The sequence below is a fragment of the Dama dama genome, chromosome 20 (genome assembly GCF_033118175.1).
Source record: "Dama dama isolate Ldn47 chromosome 20, ASM3311817v1, whole genome shotgun sequence".
NCBI lineage: Eukaryota > Metazoa > Chordata > Mammalia > Artiodactyla > Cervidae > Dama > Dama dama.
Genome location: NC_083700.1, coordinates 83,373,581 through 83,395,721, shown reverse-complemented (window position 1 = coordinate 83,395,721; position 22,141 = coordinate 83,373,581). Strand labels below are relative to the sequence as shown.

Here is a 22,141-nt window from a genome sequence, read left to right as displayed (position 1 = left end):
AAAAAATAAATCATTAATAAATGTACAAAAGTGAAAACACAGATCCAGAAACTTTCAAAGATATATTGTACTAAACTTTAAGAAACAAATTACAGTAACTTGCTACAATCTATTCCACAAAATCAAAGCATAGAGAATACTTTAAAATTCAGTCCTTGAGACTGGCATAACACTAATTTAAAAAAAACTATCAAAGACATCAGGAGAAGGAAAATCAGTATTTCTCGTGAACATAATTGCAAAAATCTTCAAACTGGTATTGGTAAACCAAATCCAGAGATATATACAAAGCAGTATACACCATGATCAAGAGGGCTTCTCTGCTAGACATGCAAAGTGGACTCCGTATTTAACATGCAAAGTGGACTCCATATTTGAAATTGAATTAATGTATCTTCATCACATCAACAGGCTAAAGAAAAATATGTGATTCTATTAATGGATTCTATCTTTAGATGACACTACTATAATGGCAGAAAACTAAGAGGAACTAAAGAGTCTCTTGATGAGGGTGAAAGAGGAGAGTGAAAAAGCTGGCTTAAAACTCAACATTCAAAATTATGATCATGTGGAGAAGGAAATGGCGACCCACTCCAGTGTTCTTGCCTGGAGAATCCCAGGGACGGGGGAGCCTGGTGGGCTGCCGTCTCTGGGGTCGCACAGAGTCGGACACGACTGAAGCGACTTGACAGCAGCAGCAGCAGTACTGTGGCTGCATACCACAAAATGGATGAATCTCAAATTATGCTCAGTGAAATAATCCACACAATACAGAGTACTTACTATGCAATTCATTTATAGAAACTATAAAAAGTACAAATAGGTGTAAGGAAATATTTGAAGTTGCTGAAAATGTTCACTACTTTGATTTCTGTTATTGTCTCATGGGTATGTATGTCAAAACTTATCAAACTGTACGCCCTAAATGTATGTATTTAAATTTGTCGGTTATATCTCAGGAGAGCTACTAAAATAAATTTTCCATTTGGTAAGTCAAAAAAAATTATGATCATGGCATCTGGTTCCATTACTTCATGGCAAATAGATGGAGAAAAATTGGAACAGTGACAGATTTTATTTTCTTGGGCTCCATATCACTGAGGGATTGTGACTGAAGCTAAGAAATTAAAAGATACTCCTTGGAAGAACAGCTTTGACAAACCTAGACAGTGTATGAAAAAGCAGAGACATCACTTTGCTGACAAAGGTCTGAGTAGTCAGAGCCATGGATTTTCCTGTAGTCATGTATGGATGTGAGAGTTGAACCATAAAGAAGGCAGAGTGCCAAAGAATTGATGCTTTTGAACTGTGGTGCTGGAGAAGACACTTGAGAGTCCCTTGAAGAGCAAGGAGATCAAACTGTCAATCCTAAAGGAAAGCAATCCTGAATATTCTTTGGAAGGACTGACGCTGAAGCAGAAGCTCCAATACTTTGGCTACCTGATGCAAAGAGCTGACTCACTGAAAAGTCCTGATGATGGGAAAGATTGAAGGCAAAAGGAGAAGGGGACAGCAGAAGATGAGATGGTTGGATGGCATCCCTGATTCAATGGACATGAGTTTGAGCAAACTCCGGGAGGGAGTGAAGGACAGGGAAGCCTAGCAAGCTACAATTAATGGGTTCACGAAGAGTCAGACATGACTTAGTGATTGAACAACAAATCAATAAATGCAGAAAAAGTATTTCACAAATTCCAACATCCATTCACAATAAAAATTTTTGGCTAATGAAGAATAGAGGGAAACTTCCTCAAGTTGAAAAATATTATCTACAAAATACTCATGGCTAACACCATAGTGAAAGTTGAGAAACCAAGTGCTTTCTCTATAAGATCAGTAAAAAGGTACACATGGCCTCTTTGACCATCTTATTCAACATTGTACCTGTAGTTCTAGCTAATACACTATGACAAAGAACAGGAAACAAAAGCTGTATTTAGATTACAAAGGAAAGAACAAAATGTCTATGTAGACAATAGCAAAGAATTAACAAAATGTCTCCTGGAACTAGTAAGCAGTGATAGCAAGGTTGTAGGATAGAGACTTGAATTATATTACAAAAGCATTCATGAAAAAAAGGCTTAACACAGAAAAGTTAATTTCTTTCTTAAGTACCAGCAATGAACAATTGTAGTTTGAGATTAAAAACTTACTTTCCAATGCAAAATAGTAATAATAGGAGAAAAATGTGTGAGGAATAAAGAATGGGTATATGGGAACTCTCTACTTTTCACTCGTGTTTTTCTCTGTAAATCTGTAAAACAAAATTGTCAATCTGATTCTAAAGTTTATATAGAAAGGCAAAAACCTAGAATAGTAAACACAAAATTGAAGGAACAGAACAATGTTGGGGGACTGATACCATTGATTTCAAGATTTACTATTAAGCTGCATATATCAGGGCATGTGGTATTGGTGGAAGAAGACATATAGGCCATTGTTGTTGTGTTGTTGTTGTTTAGTCACTCGGTCATGTCCGACTCTTTGCGACCCCATGAACTATAGCCCATGAGGCTCCTCTGTCCATGGGATTCTCCAGTGTGTTGCTATTTCCTTCTCCATATAGGTCATTAGAAAAGAATAAAGATCCCAGTAATAGAAAATTTAGTCCTTTGACAAAGGAGCAAATGCAGTTCAATGGAAAAAGGGTAATATTCATACAAGTGGTGCTGGAACACTGGACATCTTTATGCAAATAGGAATCTGGACACAGATCTTACATTTCTCACAAAAGTTGACTCAAAATGGATCACAGACCTACATATAAAATTCAAAGCTAAAACTCCAAGAAGATAACATAGGAAAATGCCAAGATGACCTTCAGCTCTTGTCAATGATTTTTGATAAACTCCAAAAGCATGAACTATGAAGCAAAATAACTAATTTAGACTTCATTAAGATTTAAAAAATCTTACTTATCTGCAAGTGCACTTTTGAAAATTAGAGGAAGTGCATGCCGTATTTCTTTCAGAGAGTAACTGTTCAGGTAACTGTTGTTAGGAACTTCCTCTTCCTGTAGTCTATAGGAAGGACAGTAATTGCTCTGTGAAACCCAGTGAGGAAGAAATCAAATGGCCTAGAAAAAAAGTAGAAATAACTAGAGGCTTTATCTGAGAAATCATAAAGCTCACAATAACACTTTTTAAAAAAAATTTATTTTTAATTAGAGCATAATTGCTTTACAATGTTGTGTTGGTTTCTGTCAGACAACAACATGAATCAGCCATCAGCTTGGTTCAGTTGTTGCTCAGTCATGTCCGACTCTTTGTGACACCATGGACTGCAGCACATTAGGCTTCCGTATCCATCACCAACTCCTGGAACTCCCTCAAAATCATGTGCATTGAGTCAGTGATGCCATCCATCCAACCATCTCATCCTCTGTCATTCCATTCTCCTCCTGCCTTCAATCTTTCCCAGCATCAGAATCTTTTCAAATGAGCCAGTTCTTTGCATCAGGTGGCCAAAGTATTGGGGCTTCAGTGTCAGCATCAGTCCTTCCAATGAATACTCAGGATTGATTTCTTTAGGATTGACAGGTTTGATCTCCTTTCAGTCCAAGGGACTCTCAAGAGTTTTCACCAACACCACAGTTCAAAAGCATCAATTTTTCGGCACTCAGCTTTCTTTATGGTCCTGCTCTCACATGTCTACATGTCCACAGTAGACATGTCCATATATGGTCTACTGGAGAAACCATAGCTTTGACTAGACAGACCTTTGTTGACAAAGTAATGTCTCTGCCTTTTAATATGCTGTCTAGGTTGGTCATAGCTTTTCTTCCAAGGAGCAAGTGTCTTTTCCTTTCATGGCTGCAGTCACCATCTACAGTGATTTTCAATCCCAAGAAAATAAAGTCCCTTGCTGTTTCCATTGTTCCCCCATCTATCTGCCTTGGAGTAATGGAACAGGATGCCATGATCTTAGTTTTTTGAATGTTGAGTTTTAAGTCAACTTTTTCACTCTCCTCTTTCACCTTCATCAAGAGGCTCCTCAGTTCCTCTTCACTTTCTGCCATAAGGCTGGTGTCATCTGCATATCTGAGGTTATTGATATTTCTTCCAACAATCTTGATTCCAGCTCGCACTTCAATCCATCCTGGCATTTCACATGATGTACTCTGCATAGAACTTAAATAAGCAGGGTAAAAATATATAGTCTTGACATACTCCTTTCCCAATTTGGAAACAGTTCATTGTTGCATGTCCAGTTCTAACTGTTGCTTCTTGACCTGCATACAGATTTCTCAGGAGGCAGGTAAGGTGGTCTGGTAGTCCCATCTCTTGAAGAATTTTCCACAGATTGTTGTGATTCATGCAAAGGGGCTTTGGTGTAGTCAGTAAAGCAGAAGTAGATGTTTTCTGGAACTCTCTTGCTTTTTTCTATGAATCGGCCAGGAGTATACACATATCGCTTCCCTCTTGAGTTCCCCGCCTCCCCTTCTGGGTTGTCACAGAGCACTGCCTGGGCTCCCGGTGTTATCCAGCAGCTTCCCACTAGCTATTTATTTTATACATGGTAGTGTATTCATTTCAATATCACTTTCTCAACTTGTCCCACCCTTGCCTCCCTCAACGGTGTCCACAAGTCCATTCTCTACATCTGCGTGTTTATCTGTACTCTGCAAATAGGTTTATCAGTGTTGTTTTTTGTAGATTCCATATATATGCATGAAGATAGGATATCTGTGTTTCCCTGTCTGACTTACTGCAGTCTGTATGACAGGCTTCAGGTTCATCCACCTCATTTCAGCTGAATCAAATTTATTCCTCTTAATGGCTGAGTAATATTCCACTGTATACATGTACCCCAACTTCTTTACCATCATTTGTTGATGAACATCTAGATTGTTTCCTCATCCTGGCTATTGTAAATAGTGCTACAGTGAACACTAGGATACACATGTCTTTTTGAATTATGTTTTTTCAGGGTATATGCTCACGAGTGGGATTGATGGGTCATTGTTGCTGTTCAGTCACTAAATCATGTCTGACTCTTTCTGACTCCATGGACAGCAGCACACCATACTCCCCTGTCCTTCACTATCACCCAGAGTTTGCTCAAACTCATGTTCACAGAGTCAGTGATGCCACCTGAACTTCTCATCTTCTGTTGTCCTCTTCTCCTCCCGTCCTCAATCCCTTCTGTTGACCAAAGTATTGGACCTTCTGCTTCAGCATCAGTCCTTCCAGTGAATATTCTGGATTGATTTCCTTTAGGATTGACTGATTTCATCTCTTTGCAGTCCAAGGGACTCTTAAGAGTCTTCAACACCACAGTTCAAAAGCATCAGTTCTTCAGTATTCAGCATTCATTATGGTGCAAATCTCACATCCATACATGAATACTGGAAAAACCATAGCTTTGATAGCTTGACTATATGGATTTTCTTGGTAAAATATCATCTCTGCTGGTTAATATGCTGTCAGGGTTTGTCATAGTTTTTCTTTGGAAGAGCAAGCATCTGCAATTTCATGGCTGTAGTCAATGTCCACAGTGATTTTGGAGCCCAAGAAAATAAATGTCAGTCTTTCCATTTTTCCCCATCTTTTTGTCATGATGTGATGGGACCAGATGCCATGATCTTAGTTTTTTGAATGTTGAATTTTAAGTTATATAGTAGTTTTATTCCTAGTTTTGTAACAAATGTCCATATTGTTCTCCTAGTGGTTATATTAATTTACATTCCCACCAACAGTGCAAGAAGGTTCACTTTTCTCCACATCCTCTCCAGCATTTATTTTTTGTAGATTTTTTGATGATGGCCATTCTGACCAGTGTTAGGTGACACCTCATTGTACTTTTGATTTGCGTTTTTCTAATAATGAGCAATGTAGAGCATTTATTTCATGTGTTTCTTTGCCATCCAATGTCTTCTTGGATAAATGTCTGTTTAAGTATTTTGCCCACATATATATATTTTTTGATTGGGTTGCTTGTTTTTCTGATATTGAGTTGCATGAGTTGATTGTATATTTTGGAGAGTAATCTTTGTCAGTTGCTTCATTTACAATTATTTTCTCCCATTCTGAGGGTTGTCTTTTCATCTTGCTTATAATTTCCTTTGTTGTGCAAAAGCTTTTAAGTATGATTAGATTCCATTTCTATTTCCATCAGTCTATGAGATGGATGATTACAGCCATGAAATTAAAAGACGCTCACTCCTTGGAAGGAAAGTTATGACCAAACTAGATAGCATATTAAAAAGCAGAGACATTATACTGCCAACAAAGGTCCATCTAGTCAAGCCTATAGTTTTTCCAGTGGTCAGGTATGGATGTGAGAGTTGGACTGTGAAGAAAGCCGAGCACCAAGGAATTGATGATTTTGAACCGTGGTATTAGAGATGGCTCTTGAGAGTCCCTTGGACTGCAAGGAGATCCAACCAGTCCATGTAAAGGAGATCAGTCCTGGGTATTCATTGGAAGGACTGAGGCTGAAGCTGAAACTCCAATACTTTGGACACCTGATGCGAAGAGTTGACTCATTGGAAAAGTCCCTGATGTTGGGAGGCATTGGTGGCAGGAGGAGAAGGGGACAATAGAGGATGAGATGGCTGGATGGCATCACCAACTTGATGGACATGTGTTTGTGATGTCCGGGCGTTGGTGATGGACAGGGAGGCCTGGCATGCTGCAATTCATGGGGTCACAAAGAGTTGAACATGAGTGAGTGACTGAACTGAACTGAACTGAATGAGATGGGTCAAAAAGGATCTTGCTGCTATTTATGTCAAAGAGTGTTCTATCTAGCTTTTCCTCTAAAAAATTTATAGTTTCTGGCCTTACATTTAGGTCTTTAATTCAGTTTGAGTTTATTTTTGTGTACAGTGTTATGACCTTTAAAATAATAATGTGTTTCAACTCTGGAAATCAGATTTTCCCCCAACCTCAGGGTTTTTGTTTTTGCTGGTTTTTTAGTGACTCTTTTGGACTAATTCTATAAAGTTTTTTTTTTTTTCCCTTTGTAATGTGCAGTCACTAAATTCTCTGCTCAATAACCATTGCAATCAGTTAATGATTTGTCAGCTGTTTCCATAGATCTCCCAATCTTTGCCAAAGGACTCAATGCGTATTTATTTTGGAAAACATCTTCAATTCTTAGAAACTTTACAACTCTGCCTTTGCCTTTATGCTTCAAGTTTTTCCAGAGCTGAGACATTGGCGTCCTCTCGGGTTATTTCTGGGCATGCGCACAGCTCTGTGCGTAGCTGACCTCCTGGGTCTCCATATATCAGGACTTTTAACCTCCTCTATGGATATCATGTTTCTCAGCTCTTCCTGGTAAATTTTTGGCAAGAGTCTTGTTTGCCTTAACCGGCATCATGCCTTCAGCTGCTATAATGAAAGCAATTGCTGATGATTTTTTTTTTACAGATGCCTGAGGAATATTTTCCTGCACAGCAAGCACCAAATTAGCTCAAATAATGAAAAGCATGATTGGGATTTCTCCAAGGTGCTGCTGGACACATCAAATAGTGATAGTGTTCTGAGCATGGGGCTTTTTAAGAAGAGTTTCATAGCTAGTCAGCCCCTCCAGGTGGTGGTAACCTCTGCTTTTCAAAGCTACTCAAGGCTACTCCAGGGTTGGGGAGAGGGTGATAGTAATCAGGATAGTTAAAAGAACAAAAAGCTCACTGTTCTGAGGTTTAGCACATTTTCTTTAATAAGTGTTCCTCAGATCATGGCAGACCTTTGATTAATCTTCATACTTTTTGAAAAGTTGATTTTGACAAATTGCTAGTGTTCACATTGCATTTATGAAGGAACAGATTTATAGGGGTCCTGATGCCTGACTGTAGTTATTCAGTAGTGTTCAGAGATCCCTAGAGCATCTGTACATGCTGGCCTAAGGACCCTTGGAATCAGTTACCAATTTGCTGTTAAGTTGATTTGAGCCACATAATGGACCTAATAGGGTTTTATTTATTGATTTGAAGTATAGTAACATTTAAAATACAATTTTATGTTACTTCTCAGGTTCTGGAAAAATCATTTAAACCTGAGCCTTTTTTCCAGAGTGTAGAAATTTGTCATTGACTGTCAGCTGTAAAATAAAACGAGTTCAGTTCAGTGGCTTGGTCGTGTACACCTTTTAGTGACCCCATGCACTGTAGCACACCAGGCTTCCCTGTCCATCACCAACTTCTGAATCTTGTTCAAACTTATGTCCATTGATTCAGTGATGCCATCCAACCATTTCATCCTCTGTTGTCCCCTTCTCCTCCTGCCTTCATTATTTCCCAGGATCCGGGTCTTTTCCAGTGAGTCAGTTCTTCACATCAGGTGGCCATAGTATTGGAGCTTCAGCTTCAGCATCAGTCCTTCCAATGAATATTCTGGCCAGATTTCCTTTAGGATTGACTGGTTTGATCTCCTTCCAGTCCAAGTGACTCTCCAAGAAAAACTCCAAGAGTTTTCTCCAACACCACAGTTCAAAGGCATCAATTCTTCAGCATTCAACTTTCTTTATCGTCCAACTGTCAAAACCATACATGACCTCTGGAAAAACCATAGCTTTGACTATATGGACCTTTGTCAGTAAAATAATGTCTCTGCTTTTTAATATACTGTTTAGGTTTGTCATAGCTTTTCTTCCAAGGAGCAAGCATCTTTCAGTTTTATGGCTGCAGTCACCATTTACAGTGATTTTGGTGCCTGAGAAAATAAAGTCTGTCACTGTTTCCATTATTTCCCCATCTATTTGCATGATGTGATGGGACTGGATGCCAGAATCTTCACCCTTTGAATGTAGAGTTTTAAGCCAGCTTTTTCATTCTCCTCTTTCACCTTCATGAAGAGGCTCTTTAGTTCCTCTTCACTTTCTGCCACAAGGGTAGTGTCATCTGCATATCTGAGGTTATGAATATTTCTCATGGCAATCTTGATTCCAGCTTGGCTTCATCCAGTCTGGCATCCAGTCCAGTAAAGTGAAATAGCTAATGACATGAAGTCCTAGCATACTATCCCTGGGAAATAGTGTTTTTCCACAGATTCATACTTCCAGTATGCTGTTTACAGTAATTGAAGGAAATAACAAGTTTCTCGCATCTCTTACACACCAGACAGTGTTCTAGATATTAGACAAACTTCTCATTCACTACTCAGAACACCTTTCAGGGGCTTATGAATCAGTGTCCCTGTTTTGATGATAAAGATCTAATGGCAAAGAGTCAGTAGCTTGCCTTAAATAATACAACTGGAAATAGTAAAACTGAATTCAAGCCATGCTCTATCCTCCAAAGTCCACGTGCTTTTATTACTCTACAGTTACATTTTTGTACTCTGTTGTATAATTAATTCATTTGGCTCAAAGGTAAGCTACCTACTGGGAAAATCACAAGCTTTGTGTTGTATAAAATCTTGTTATTTATGTGATTTACACAAGAGAAAATTACCCCTCAGCACCAAAACTAAAACATTGTCATTTTTAACTAAGTAGGGAACAATTATCAAATTAACATATTAAGATAAATGATCTTAAGTATAAAGTACACTACCTTTGGACAGAATTAAATATTTTGCTTATATAAATAATTCTTTTTTAGAGACTAATAGAACAGCGTGACACTCTGAAAGAAACAAATGAAGAGCTCCGATGTTCACAAGTGCAACAGGATCACCTAAACCAAGCAGGTGGATTTTGTTGCATTTAGAAAAGGTTTTTTAATGGTAGATATAATGAGGCGTTAATCTATTTTTTTGTTGCTGATATTGTTTAGATGCATCTGTTACAAAAAGTTATGAGAATCTTGCTGCCGAGATTATGCCAGTGGAATATGGGTAAATTTGTTTTTATCAATTGACAATCCATACTTAATATTAGAAATGTGAATTCTTTTCATAATTTTCTAAGTATTTATTTTTCATTTTATGAATCATAGAGCTTGAAAATACCTCGTCTCATCTGCTTATACTTTCTAAATCATGCTGTTATTTCTACTATAGCAGTTTAAAAATTTACCATAAATAAAATTTCACTTACTAGCTGAATAACATATTCTGGCTTTTTGTAATATGGCCTTTATTGTGTAGAACTTATTTTTCTATCCTTAAACTCTTTGGTATCATTTTAAAATGACTGTTATTTAATGGACAGGAATTTCCTTTCTTAAACTCTGGAAAACCTTTCTAATACATAGTTTTCAAATTCCCAGCAGTGAAAGAAAGTAGATGATCTGTCAATTGCAGGACAAGTAAACCAGAGTTAAAATACACATTTTAGAGGTTCTTCTTGACCCAACTTTTATTTTGGTATTTTACTGCTGTGTTTACTTCTGGTTATTTGACTTTTCTGGTATTTTTATGGTCTTCTTTTCCTTTATGTGGCAACAGTTTTAGTTATTAATTACTTCAAATCCTACTCTTTATTACTGAGATATAATTCATGCATTTATAAATGTGCAGTCTGGTACTTTTTAATGTAGTCACAGAGTTGTGCAACCATCATTGCTATCTAATTCCAGAACGTTTTCATCCTCCCCAAAAGATACCCATTCCTGCCTCCCCTCCAATGCCAGCTCCAGGTAACCAGAAATCTACTCTTTATCTCTGTGGATTTCCTTATTACAGACATTTCCCATTTATGGAACCATAAAATATGTGGCCTTTTGTGGCTTAATTCTTGCATTTTTCATAGTTTTTATAAGTTGTTGATTTTCACTTTGTTCAGTTTTTTGCTGTTAAGATAGAGCTCCTTACAAGCTGGGCTGGAAATTAACTTGTACTTTTTAGTTAGTAATATCCAGTGATATTAATCATTTAAAAGTAGTCCTATGAGCCTATATTTTTAAAGTTATCATGCTGGCATTCAGAAGAACAGAAATTGAGATTAATTGAAATTAGTTGCTTTTGGGTAATGGGATTTAGGAGGGCAGCAGCATTATTTTTCATTTAACACCATTCCTATCATTTGCATTAAAAAATATATGTGTATATACTTTAATAAAATTTTTTCTAGAAACCAAATTCTAAAGACAGTCATTAGCATAAAAGTATATTTAAAAATTTTAGGCAGACTGTAATTTCTTAAATCTATTGCTTTTTCTTCATATATTTTCTAAGGATGTGCTGTATATTACTTTAATGTGAATAGTTTCTAAATTATCAAGGAAAAATGATTCATATTATCTCTTAGAGAGTTGCATAATAAACATTTATTGATCTGTAATCTTGTACCTTTAAAAATTTACTATTTGTTTTTTGAGACATAGTCTTACAGTGTGCATTTTTTTTAAAAGAAAAACTTCTAGAAGGCTTTAGTAACATTTCAAAGTGACAGCTGTTGAGTAGATAGAAATTTTCTTTTGTAAAAGCTAAAGAATTTTTTAAACTCATATTTAAAAAATTTAAAAAGAAATTTCGATTATTAAAATCAGGGAGGTGTTCATTCGACTGCAACATGAAAATAAGATGCTTCGATTACAGCAGGAAGGTACTGAGAATGAGAATATTGAGGAGCTTCAGGAGCAGCTGGAACAGAAGCACTGCAAGATGAATGAACTGGAGACGGAGCAGAGGTGACTGATGCCCTCCTTCATAACGACAACCATCGCCATTTCACTGCCTAACCTCAGAGTCTTGATTCACAGAAGTGGAAGATGTCATTGTAGTTCAAATAATTAGGATTTGTGGGAGTTTCAGTTTTTGGTTTTTCATCTCTCACTACCCATTATTCCTAGCAGACTTTGTTAAGCAGTTTGCTTCCTCTTGAATTTCACTCATATGTCTTCACAAATGACAGAAAACTTAACAAATGAATAAATGGCAATCTGGGTTTCAACTGCAGTCCCGTGCACAGATGGTTCATAGACTATGGAATCAAACTTGAATGCCACCTTTACTTAACTGGGCGTTTACTTAAATTCACACTTAGTATTCTCAGATATTAGTTGCAGATGGCACCTGTTTGCAGGTTGTAGTGAAGATTACAGATAATGTGTTTAAAACAAATGGTGTATTTATTTGATATCAGTGAGGTGCTTAAATTTTATAAATATTTTTAAAAAATAATGTTTATGTGGTGCTTGGGCTTTCCTGGTGGCTCATTGGTAAAGAACCCACCTGCCAATGTGGGAGATGTGGATTTGAACCTTGGGTCGGGAAGATCCCTTGGAAATCTCATGAACAGAGGAGCCTGGCAGGGCCACATTTCATGGGGTCACAAAGAGTCAGACACGACATAGTGACTATACTACAACAACAACATGTGCTTACCAGTGAGCTTCTAAGCTCTTGATATTAATTCATAAATTCTTATAATAACTCTATGAAGTAGTAACTATGATCATCTCATTTTATGAACAAGGAAACGGAGGGTGTAAGGACATTAAGAAACTTGCTCATATCACACAGCCAGTGAGTTCTGGATCCTGCATTTGAACCTTCTGTCAATCAGACTTCAGAGTCTGTGCTGTTACCACTATTGCTATCCTGCGTCTTACAAATAGCATACTGGCAATAAAAGTATTTGGATTTGTTTGACATACCTTTATTGGATCTGAGAGATCACTAGGAATTTTTGACACTTGAACCTTGTCTGTCAACTTGTACGTGTACTATTACATCAACTGTAGTTAAAAGAAAAATAGCATTTTAGCTTCCTGAAGAGACTATTGAAAGTGAAATTCACTCAGTCGTGTCCGACTCTTTGTGACCCCGTGGGCTATACAGTCCATGGAATTCTCCAGGCCAGAATACGGGAGTGGGTAGCCTTTCCCTACTCCAGGGGATCTTCCCAACCCAGGGATCGAACCCAGGTCTCCTGCATTGCAGGCGGATTCTTTACCAGCTGAGCCACGAGGGAAACCTGAAGAGACCATTAAATATTGCTAATTTATATAATTCAGTATCAGCACTGGAGATGCTAAGTTTTAGCTTTTAACATAGGAAGATAGACATGTGAATAGGTAATCATTACATTATGTAATATATATAACAATGGGAAATGTAGTAGTATAGTGGGCAGGGGGTGTTTTGTCATATATATGAAGAGAAAGACAGATACTGTCTTGCTGGCAGCTTCAGTAGAGGAATGACTAAGAGGTTTTGCCAAGTTAAAAGGCTGCACTACTTGCTAGTGCCCGTCTCTCAAGTCATGAAGGAATGGTTGGAAAATGGTGGCCTTCCTTTTCTTGCAATACCCTGTGAAATCTGAAACAAGAAACGGAAACCTAGTTTCCATTCATTAAAAATACAACTGAAGGAAAACTGAGCTAGTTTTATAATTTTTATTCCAGGGAGTTCACTGCAGAAATGTCATGCTTTTGCCACAGACTCATTAAGTACCTTAAACTTTTAAATGTGGACATATATGCTTTTAGGATAAAAATATCTTTTTTAAAGGAATAGGTCCTTGAAAGTAGTTTACTATACTATATTTTATATCTAGCCACAGGTAGTTCAGCTTTGGTTGTTGCTATTAAATGCATACTCTGGGAGTTAAATTGCATAAATGCACCTGGCTTCCCTGGAGGCTCAGCAGGTAAAGAATCCTCCTGCAATGCAGGAGATGTGGGTTTGATCCCTGGGTGGGGAAGATCACCTAGGCGGGAGCATGGCAACCGTCTCCAGTATTCTTGCCTGGAGAATCCCAGTGGACAGAGGAGCCTGGCAGACTATAGTCCATAGGGTCACAAAGAGTTGTACTTGCCTGAAGCAACTTAGCACACATGCAGGAATCCTTAACTACTTTGGCTTTCAGTACAAATAAACACGTGTAACCCATCTTATAATAGGCTGAGCAAAGAGCGAATCCGAGAGTTGCAGCAGCAGATTGAGGACCTCTAGAAGTCTTTACAAGAGCAAGGCTCCAAGTCTGAAGGCGAAAGTGTAAGTAACTTAAAAATTATGATACTTCTGTTTGGTGTGGACTCTCTCTAATTGGTCCTGATGCCCAAATTAATCTTATATTTGAAAATAATACCCTCATTATTGGGGGTACCCTTCAATACTGTATATATCTGCATAATAGATGCAGTGACTTTGCCAATTTGGAGCCTATAAATCAGTAATATGGATTGGAAAGTGATATGCATCTGCTGTTCTTCAACAGCCACCCCTTAGATTTATGTAATTCCTGTAGCATGATAGCATGCTACAATTGAACCTTCACAGTAGTGCTGGGATCCCTACAGGACTGGCTTGAGTAAAACCCTAATAAGAGTAATTAGCAGTCAGAATTGAGGAAAAGAGAGAGTGAGAAAGTGATTTCTGCCAAAAGACCACTCAGGAAATAGTAGGTCACACCAGCCTCCAAAGGATAGAAATTTAAAAGCAGTCTTGAAGTACATTGCCCCTTAATTCTTCCTTTCATACAGACTCATGGCCGTGCCATTTCTAATGGTTTTATGGTCAATAATTGTGAGGGTATAGAGATCAGAGAACCTAAAAGAGATCAAACAGTGTAACTGAGTAGACATAGCAGTGTTTCCCTAGTTTGATGTCTGTGCAGAGAGAAGAAGAAGTAATAATTGAGGGAGAACGTATTTAACTAAAACAACAACAACAAAAAGATAGGGTGTGTTAGATAGGTTTTGATTGGATAGAATGTTAGGTGACATACCTGTATTGATGGGGGAGAAAACTATGGAGTGAGAGTAAATAAGATGAAAAGAAAGATTGAAAGGGTTGAGTTTCCTTTCTGTCTTTTGTATGCTTTATATGATTTTCTCTTTCTTCCCTGGGGGCTTGGAAAATAGAAATTGTCTCATGCATGGCGGCATCTCATATGTGCATATATACGGTATTGTACCTCTCTAATACAAATATTTTTAAGCCACAATAGAGAATATTTTAAAAATGGGATCATTTTGGGATAGTACATTTTGGACCACAGTGTTTTAAAGATTTAAAATTTATCACTATAAAAAAATTATTGGAGAGCTTTCCTGGTGGTCCACTGGTTAAGACTCCATGTTTCCACTGCAAAGGGCACAGGTTCAGTTCCTGGTCAGGAAATTAAGACCCTGCATGCAGTGTGGTTCAGCCAAAAACAACAACAAAAAATTATTGGTAACAAAAATTCATTTCAGATTATATATTTTAAACTTTTCTATCTATTTGGTAGATGATACCAAACTACTATTGGCACTTAAATTCCTGTTCTTTAAAAGAGGAAATTTTGTGTTTTAAATTTTTTTTTTTTAACAAAATACAGTTGCTTCATTTTGATGTTAATATTAGAAGTGTTTGCATTTAACGGTAAGGTTTTTTATAGAGATAATAATATAATTTTTTAAGTCTGTTCTTCAGTGAAGGTCTAAAATCTAAATTTTATATTTTAGATGCATAATTCTTTAGATTTTTAAATGTTTGATACTCCTCAATATATCACATTCAGCTTGCATTTGCTATTTTTCTTCCACTTCAAATTTTACTTTCATTATATTTAGAAATACGAAGCATTTTCCTTTCTACTCTTGCACTATTCCTAATTTAATTTTCTGTTCTCTTTCATTTCTTCTTTGAAGTAAAAATATACCTAAAATTTTATGTTTTGAAAGTATGTTATTAGAAATAAAAGTTTTTAAAACATTTGTTATTTTATATAATCCATCTTCAAAAGGAGGTAAAGAGATTTTGATGTCTGGAAGACTTCCCTTTGTCACAATAGTTATCTTACAGCAACTTTTTCTAATTTTTATAGTCCAGCAAACTAAAGCAGAAGTTGGAAGCTCATATGTAAGGAAAACTGATAACGTCATTTCAAATGTGAGAGGGGAAGGATTTTATTGTAAAAGGTTATTAATACCATTTTCTGATTTTGTTTATAAAAAATAAAAACCCTGATGCAACTGAATGTTCAGCACTGTCACCAAAATGTGAAAAGAAAAACATGGTAAAAGAATCAACCTGCCTGCTCACAATCCCGAACTCCTACATTTTTCAATTGCTAGTGTCATTTGAAGAATTTATAAAATAGACACTATCATAACTAGATTATGTGGGAAGAAAAAGTGAAAGTGTTAGTCTCTCAGTCATGTCCAACTGTTTGCGACGCCATGGACTGTAGCCTGCCAGGCAGTGTGGGGTGTTTAACCTGTGAAATATTTATTTTAACTTTCTTAGGTAAGTTAGGGTGGCCAGGGGAAAAAAACTACAATTTTTGCCATTCACCATGTGTCAGGCAGTTTACATCCTCACAACCAACCCTTAGAATACTTGCCAGGTATTATTACCATTTCACAGATGAGGAAACTCATTCTCTGTATGTGTATTTAATGAATAACATTCCTATGTAAAAATGTGTGTATGTGGTTTTATGCATACATTCATATCGTGAACCTGTACATTGCAAAGAGGTAAATTTGTAAAGCACAACCATAAAGAAAATAGTGGGCAGTTATTAAACTTGATGTATCTTAAATGTAATTTTTAGTTTATAAAAGGTTCTTTCTATTTTCAATGGCAAAGACTTTGACACTTAAAAAATAGAAGTGATACAGGATTTATTTTTGTAAGTATTTAGGATATTATTTTAAATAAATGATTGTCCAATATGATAGTTGTCAGATGTTTTAAGTAAATAAACTTTCTGATTCTGTGTCTGATGTGTATTTTTAGTGGGTACAAGTGCACATTTATTTGCTGCTTTAAATAAAAAACTTAAATATTTAGACTGGTAAAGAAAAAATAATTGCATTCATTCTAATTTTGTTTTTCATTTGAATGTTTTAGTGAATGAGAAGATGTGTAAAAGGGAGTTTTGGTGTATCATATTTGTCCCCAGTTCGCATTATCATGGACACTAGAGTTTGTGTGCAAAATCTGACTGTCCTTTAATATTCATTCCTCTGTTCTTTCTTTAGTCACAGAACCCCATACTTTAGCTTGTTACACTTACCAAGGGGGAGGCATGGGAAGGAGGTATGGATTAACTACTTGCCAAATTCCTTTGTGGGGCTTTCCAGGGGCAGTGGTAAAGAATCTGCCTGTTAATGCAGGAGTGCATGTTTGATCCTGGATCGGGAAGATCTTCTGGAGGAGGAAAGGGCAACCCACTCCAGTCTTCTTGCCTGGGAAATTCTATGGACAGAGGAGCCTGTGGAGGGCTGCCGTCTGTGGGGTCACAAAGAGTCAGATGCGACTCAGCACAGCACAGCAGATTACCTTGTAAAACTGGGTGGGCCATTTAACTATGTTCTGGCCAAAGAGATGTGAATAATAGTGATGGGTGCCTAGTAAAAGAAAGGGCATGCTTTCCCTAGTTCTTCCCCCTCCACTCCTTATCTCGAATGCCATGTGCCTGAGGGACAGTGCAGATTAAGAACATTACCATCATCAAAGAAAATCCTATTGGACAGTTCTACTCTAGATATCTCTGGCTTCCCTGGTACCTCAGTTGGTAAAGAATCTGCCTGCAACGTGGAAGACCCCGGTTTGATTCCTGGGTCGGGAAGATTCCCTGGAGGACGGTATGGAAACCCACACCAGTGTTCTTGCCTGGAGAATCCCCATGGACAGAGGTGCCTGGTGGGCTACAGTCTATGGGTCTCAAAGAGTCAGACATGACTGAGCAACTAAACACAGTGGAGCTGCACAGGAGGGGAGAGAAAGGGGAGGAAAGTTTATTCAAAAAAAGAATAGCTGAAAACTTCACACACCTGGGAGAAGAAACCGCCATTCATGTCCATGAATCCTAAAGGATACCAAATAAAATAAGCCCCATACCAAGACACATTATAATCAAATTATTAAAAGGTTAAGCACAGAATTTTGAAACAAAAGAGAAAGTGACTTGTTACGTACAAGGGAAGCCCCATGAAACTAGAAGCAGATTTTTCATCAGAAATCTTGTCCTCTAGAATGGAGTGTGATAATATATTTAAAATGCTGCGCGGGGCGGGGGGTGGTGGGGGGGCGGGAAACTGCTAGCCAAGAATACTATATCTGACAAAGCTGTCCTTCAAAAATAAAGAGGAAACAAAAGACTTTCTCAGATAAAAGCTGAAGGATATTAAACAACATAAGAGCATAAGAAATTATGAAACTCATCGATAAATGTAAATATATAGACAAAAACAGAATTCCATATTACTATTATAATGGTGGGAAATCTTTTTTCATTCCAGTATAAAAGATTAATTAATGGATACACAATATAAACAGATGTAAGTTGCGCCATTACCATATAATGGGGGAGGAGAGAAAAAACCTTTGTTTGTAAGTGAAGCTGTTATCATCTTAAATAGCCTGTTACAACTATATTTTATATAAGTCCCATGTTAACCACCATGTACACCATACCCTGTCCTGGGACCAATTTGTCCCTGACCCTTGGGTGATGAGAGGGGAGGGCTCTGCTCAGATGCATAGGACATCTCTTACAGAGGGTCACATCTCCAAGATTGAAAAGCATAATAAACCTACCACATACAAATAAAAACTAAAGTGGTGGCAGGGGAATACATATGGGACAAAGGAACAAGATAAAATCACAGAAGAACCAAGTGATGTAGAGACAGGCAGCCTACCTGAGAAAAAGTTCAGAGTAATGAGCGTAAAGGTGATCAAAGAACTCAGGAAGAGAATGTATGCACATTCTCACATTCAGAGTGAGAACTTAGAGGTTTAAAAAATACTTAGAAAATATAAAGAACAAAAAAGCAGAGTTGAAGAATATAATAACTGAAGTGAAAAATAACACTACAAGGAATGAATAGTTGGGCAGATGATGCAAAAGACTGGATCAGTGAGCTGTAAGACAGAGTAGTGGAAATCACTGCTATGGAACAGAATAAAGAAAAGGAGCAATTTAAGAGACCTCTGGGACAACATCAACTGTAATATTCACATTATAGGGGTCCCATAAGGGTAACAGAAGAGAGAAAGAACCTCAGAAAATATTTGAAAAGATAATAACTGAAAATATTCCCTAGCCTGGGAAAGCAAACAGTCAACAAGTTCAGAAATTCCAGAGAGTCCGATACTGGATTAACTCAAGAAGGAACACACATACACATTGTAATCAAAATTTAAAAAAAATGAAAAGGGAATGTTAACAGCAACAAGGGGAAAGCAACAAATAAAATACAAGGAAATTCCCATAAAATCATCAGTTGATTTTTCAGCAGAAACTGCAGGTCAGAATGGAGTGGCATGTTACATTTAAGGTGATGAGAGGGGAAAACCTGCAACTAAGAATACTCAGAAAGGCTCATGTTCAGATTTAATGGAGAAATCAAAAGCAAAATTTAAAAGAATTCAGCACCAAACTAACTTTACAGCAAATCCTAAAGGAACTTCTGTAGGCAGAATAAAAAGAAAACAAATAGAAACAATAAAGTATGGTAAAGGCAAACAGAGTAAAGGTCGGAAACTATCCAACCCTAAACTGGTGAGTAGGTTAAAAGACTAAGATAGTAAAGAAAAAAGTTCATGATTGGGCTTCCCTGGTAGCTCAGCTGATAAAGAATCCGCCTGCAAAGCGGGAGACCTGAGTTCAATCACTGGGTTGGGAAGATGCCCTGGAGAAAGGAAAGGCTACCCACTCCGGTATTCTGGCCTGGAGAATTCCCTGGATTGCACAGTCCATGGGGTTGCAAAGAATCGGACACAACTGAGTGACTTTCACAAGGTAGTAAAATCACTTGCATCCACAAAAAGCAGTGTAGAGATACACAAGCAATTAGATGTAAAATATGATACAAAAACAGTGAGGAGGGGAAGAGAGTAGAAATGCATGGTGTTTAAAATGCATTCGGAATTAAGAGATCAGGAAGCAATATATATATGATTGCTCTAAGTTGCTGATCTACAGCTATATCGATTGCTAATCAAAAACTTTATGGTAGTGTATGTGTGTATTAATCGCTCAGTCGTGTCCGACTCTCTGCGACCCCACAGATTGTAGCCTGCCAGGCTCCTCTGTCCATAGATGGTAATGGCAAAGCAAAAATTTATCACAGATATACACATTTAAAAAAGGTTCTTCCTATAACACACACTGCAAAATGCTCATCAATTGTGTTAAGGCTGGGACCACTTAATCAAAAGCTGACAATCAGTTTTCAAGAAAAGATCACACCCACCACATCATTAACCCAACATGGGGCTTGGGAATAAATACCCAAGAGGGGATTTAAGGTAAAGAGGCACATAAAAGACAGAAAACATTTCCACATTTGTTCTCCAGATCTGCCTTCCAGGTTTAGTTTATTTTGGTCACATTCCTCTTAGCTCTGGTGTCCAAGGCCAAGGCAGTGTTTCCTTGGGTAAACCAGAGAAATTGCTTCTCCACAGAACCCTGTATGTCAATCAGGAATTTACCTGCCCTGCTGACTTGCCGGGGGCCAGTCTGAGGGAGAAGCAGGATAAGCTTGCTCAGTGCTACCAAGTGTAAGAGCCTTTCTGGCCTAGGTCAGTAGCTGCCTCAGGCCCAACTTCTAACTCTTACCACCATTTGGCACCACTTTGACCCAGGCCATCTCAACAGGCCAGACGCAAGTCCTCGTTTAAGGAAGGACACAGAAGGAGGCAGATCAGAGCTGTGACTTTTATGATGTGCTTTATGATTTCCAAACCACTTAAAATCCATTCTTTCCTCTGATATTTACAGCAATTTTTCCTTTGGAGAAGGAATCATTGTCCACTTTAAATCTTCTGGATGAAAATGGAATCACTCACAACTGAACTTGCTTCTACAAGGTCCCACTGGAGACGGTAAAGCTTGAATGCAGTTTCCTCTGTGTCTGGTTCCTATGATCTGTCCTAGAGTCACTGGATGCTGTTCCCTCATTTCTGAGCAGGCCCCGTGCCTTGAAGGGGGAAGGCCTATTCTTCCTGCTTTCCTTCACTCTCCCCGCCCCAACAACTTCAGCCTCGAGGAACAGCACAGAGCCTGTGGCTGGCTGGGGCAAGAGTCAAGCTAACTCTGAACTTCAGGCTCAACTTCTCGTTCTCTGGTGGCCTAAAGGTAAATTTTTGCAGAAGTGAGGAAAAAAAAATAAACAACTCAGTCCTGGCCAACTGTTCTCCAAGGCACATCCGCTTTCCTGAAAGACAAAAATATGAGTTAGCTGCTTAGGTGGTCTGTGCCAGCAAGGACAGAAACCTTCCACCACATCTTGCAAAACCTGAGCCAAGGGCAGGCCTGCCTGGCCCTGGGCCTCTCTGTACTCAGCTTCGTTGATCACAACCACCTGGGGTAACAGAAGCCCTCCAAGCTCATTCCACAATCACACATTCAGTGCCTTCAGGGTCAGACAGGTGAGCAAGGGTGAAGGTGCAGGGTTCAGATGAAACAAGTGAGGGCCAAGGTTGACCTATAAATGTGGTCGCGCCAGAAGTCTTAGAAAAATCCATTAGCAAAGGGCAAAAGCAGACAAAAGCAAAACTCTGTGTTTATCTCTTTCAATTTTCAAAAAAATTATTGAAAAGAAAAAGAAAGTATGTGTCAAAGCAGATTTCTCAAGTGTGAGGCACCTTTTCCCTGTGTCGTTTCCCTCCTTCATGACTGGCAACCTCCCTGCCAGGGCTCCCTGTGCAGGGCCGACCCCATCTCATCCCAGCTGTGCGTCAGCTGCTTCAGGCTTCCCCCAGCCTAGCCCCACCCCTTCATGGCACCCTCTGCCCCCACTTGGGCTATAACACCCCACACTGGTCTCTACCATCATCTCTCTTGAGGGTGTTTTAATAACTTACTTTCTCCCTAAGTAGTACATGTTTAACTGCAAAAATGAAAAAAAAATGTGTAAAAAGTATAAAGACATTAAAAGATGTTTGTAATCCCCAAATCCAAAAAGAAACCCTTGTTAACATTTGACATAGTTCCTCACTATCTCTGTAAAGATTCTCTGGCACACTGTCACTGAGATTACCCTCTGTAGTTAATTCTGGGTGTAACTTTTGCTACTTTGTATTTCCCAGTGCAATTACAGTTGTGTTTTTTTGGGCTCAGCTGTAAAGAATCAGCCTGCAATGTAGGAGAGACAGGAGACATAAGTGATGCAAATTCGATCTCTGGGTGGGGAAGGTCGCCTGGAGAAGAAAATGGCAACCCACTGGAGTATTCTTGCCTGGGAAATGCCATGGACAGAGGAGCCTGTCATGTTACAGTCCATGGGGTCGCAAGAGTTGGACATGACTTTGTGATTAAATAAGTTGTTGAGGAAATAAGATTAGAGAACATCTGCAAATGTATT

General features: G+C 38.2%; 1 protein-coding gene across 3 annotated transcripts in view; it reads right to left on the bottom strand.

Annotated features, from left to right (window-relative positions):
* Positions 1 to 20,479: 20,479 nt before the first annotated feature.
* Positions 20,480 to 22,141, bottom strand: part of LOC133041275 (cytochrome P450 2J2-like) — a 36,353-nt gene continuing 34,691 nt past the window's right edge. For 2 of the 3 annotated variants that reach the window (XM_061121742.1, XM_061121741.1), the window contains one exon: positions 20,480 to 20,992. In XM_061121742.1, the coding sequence (XP_060977725.1) occupies positions 20,814 to 20,992 (179 nt within the window). In that variant the 3' untranslated portion in view covers positions 20,480 to 20,813. The remainder of the gene's footprint in view (positions 20,993 to 22,141) is intronic. The other variant, XR_009689208.1, reaches the window with a different exon arrangement.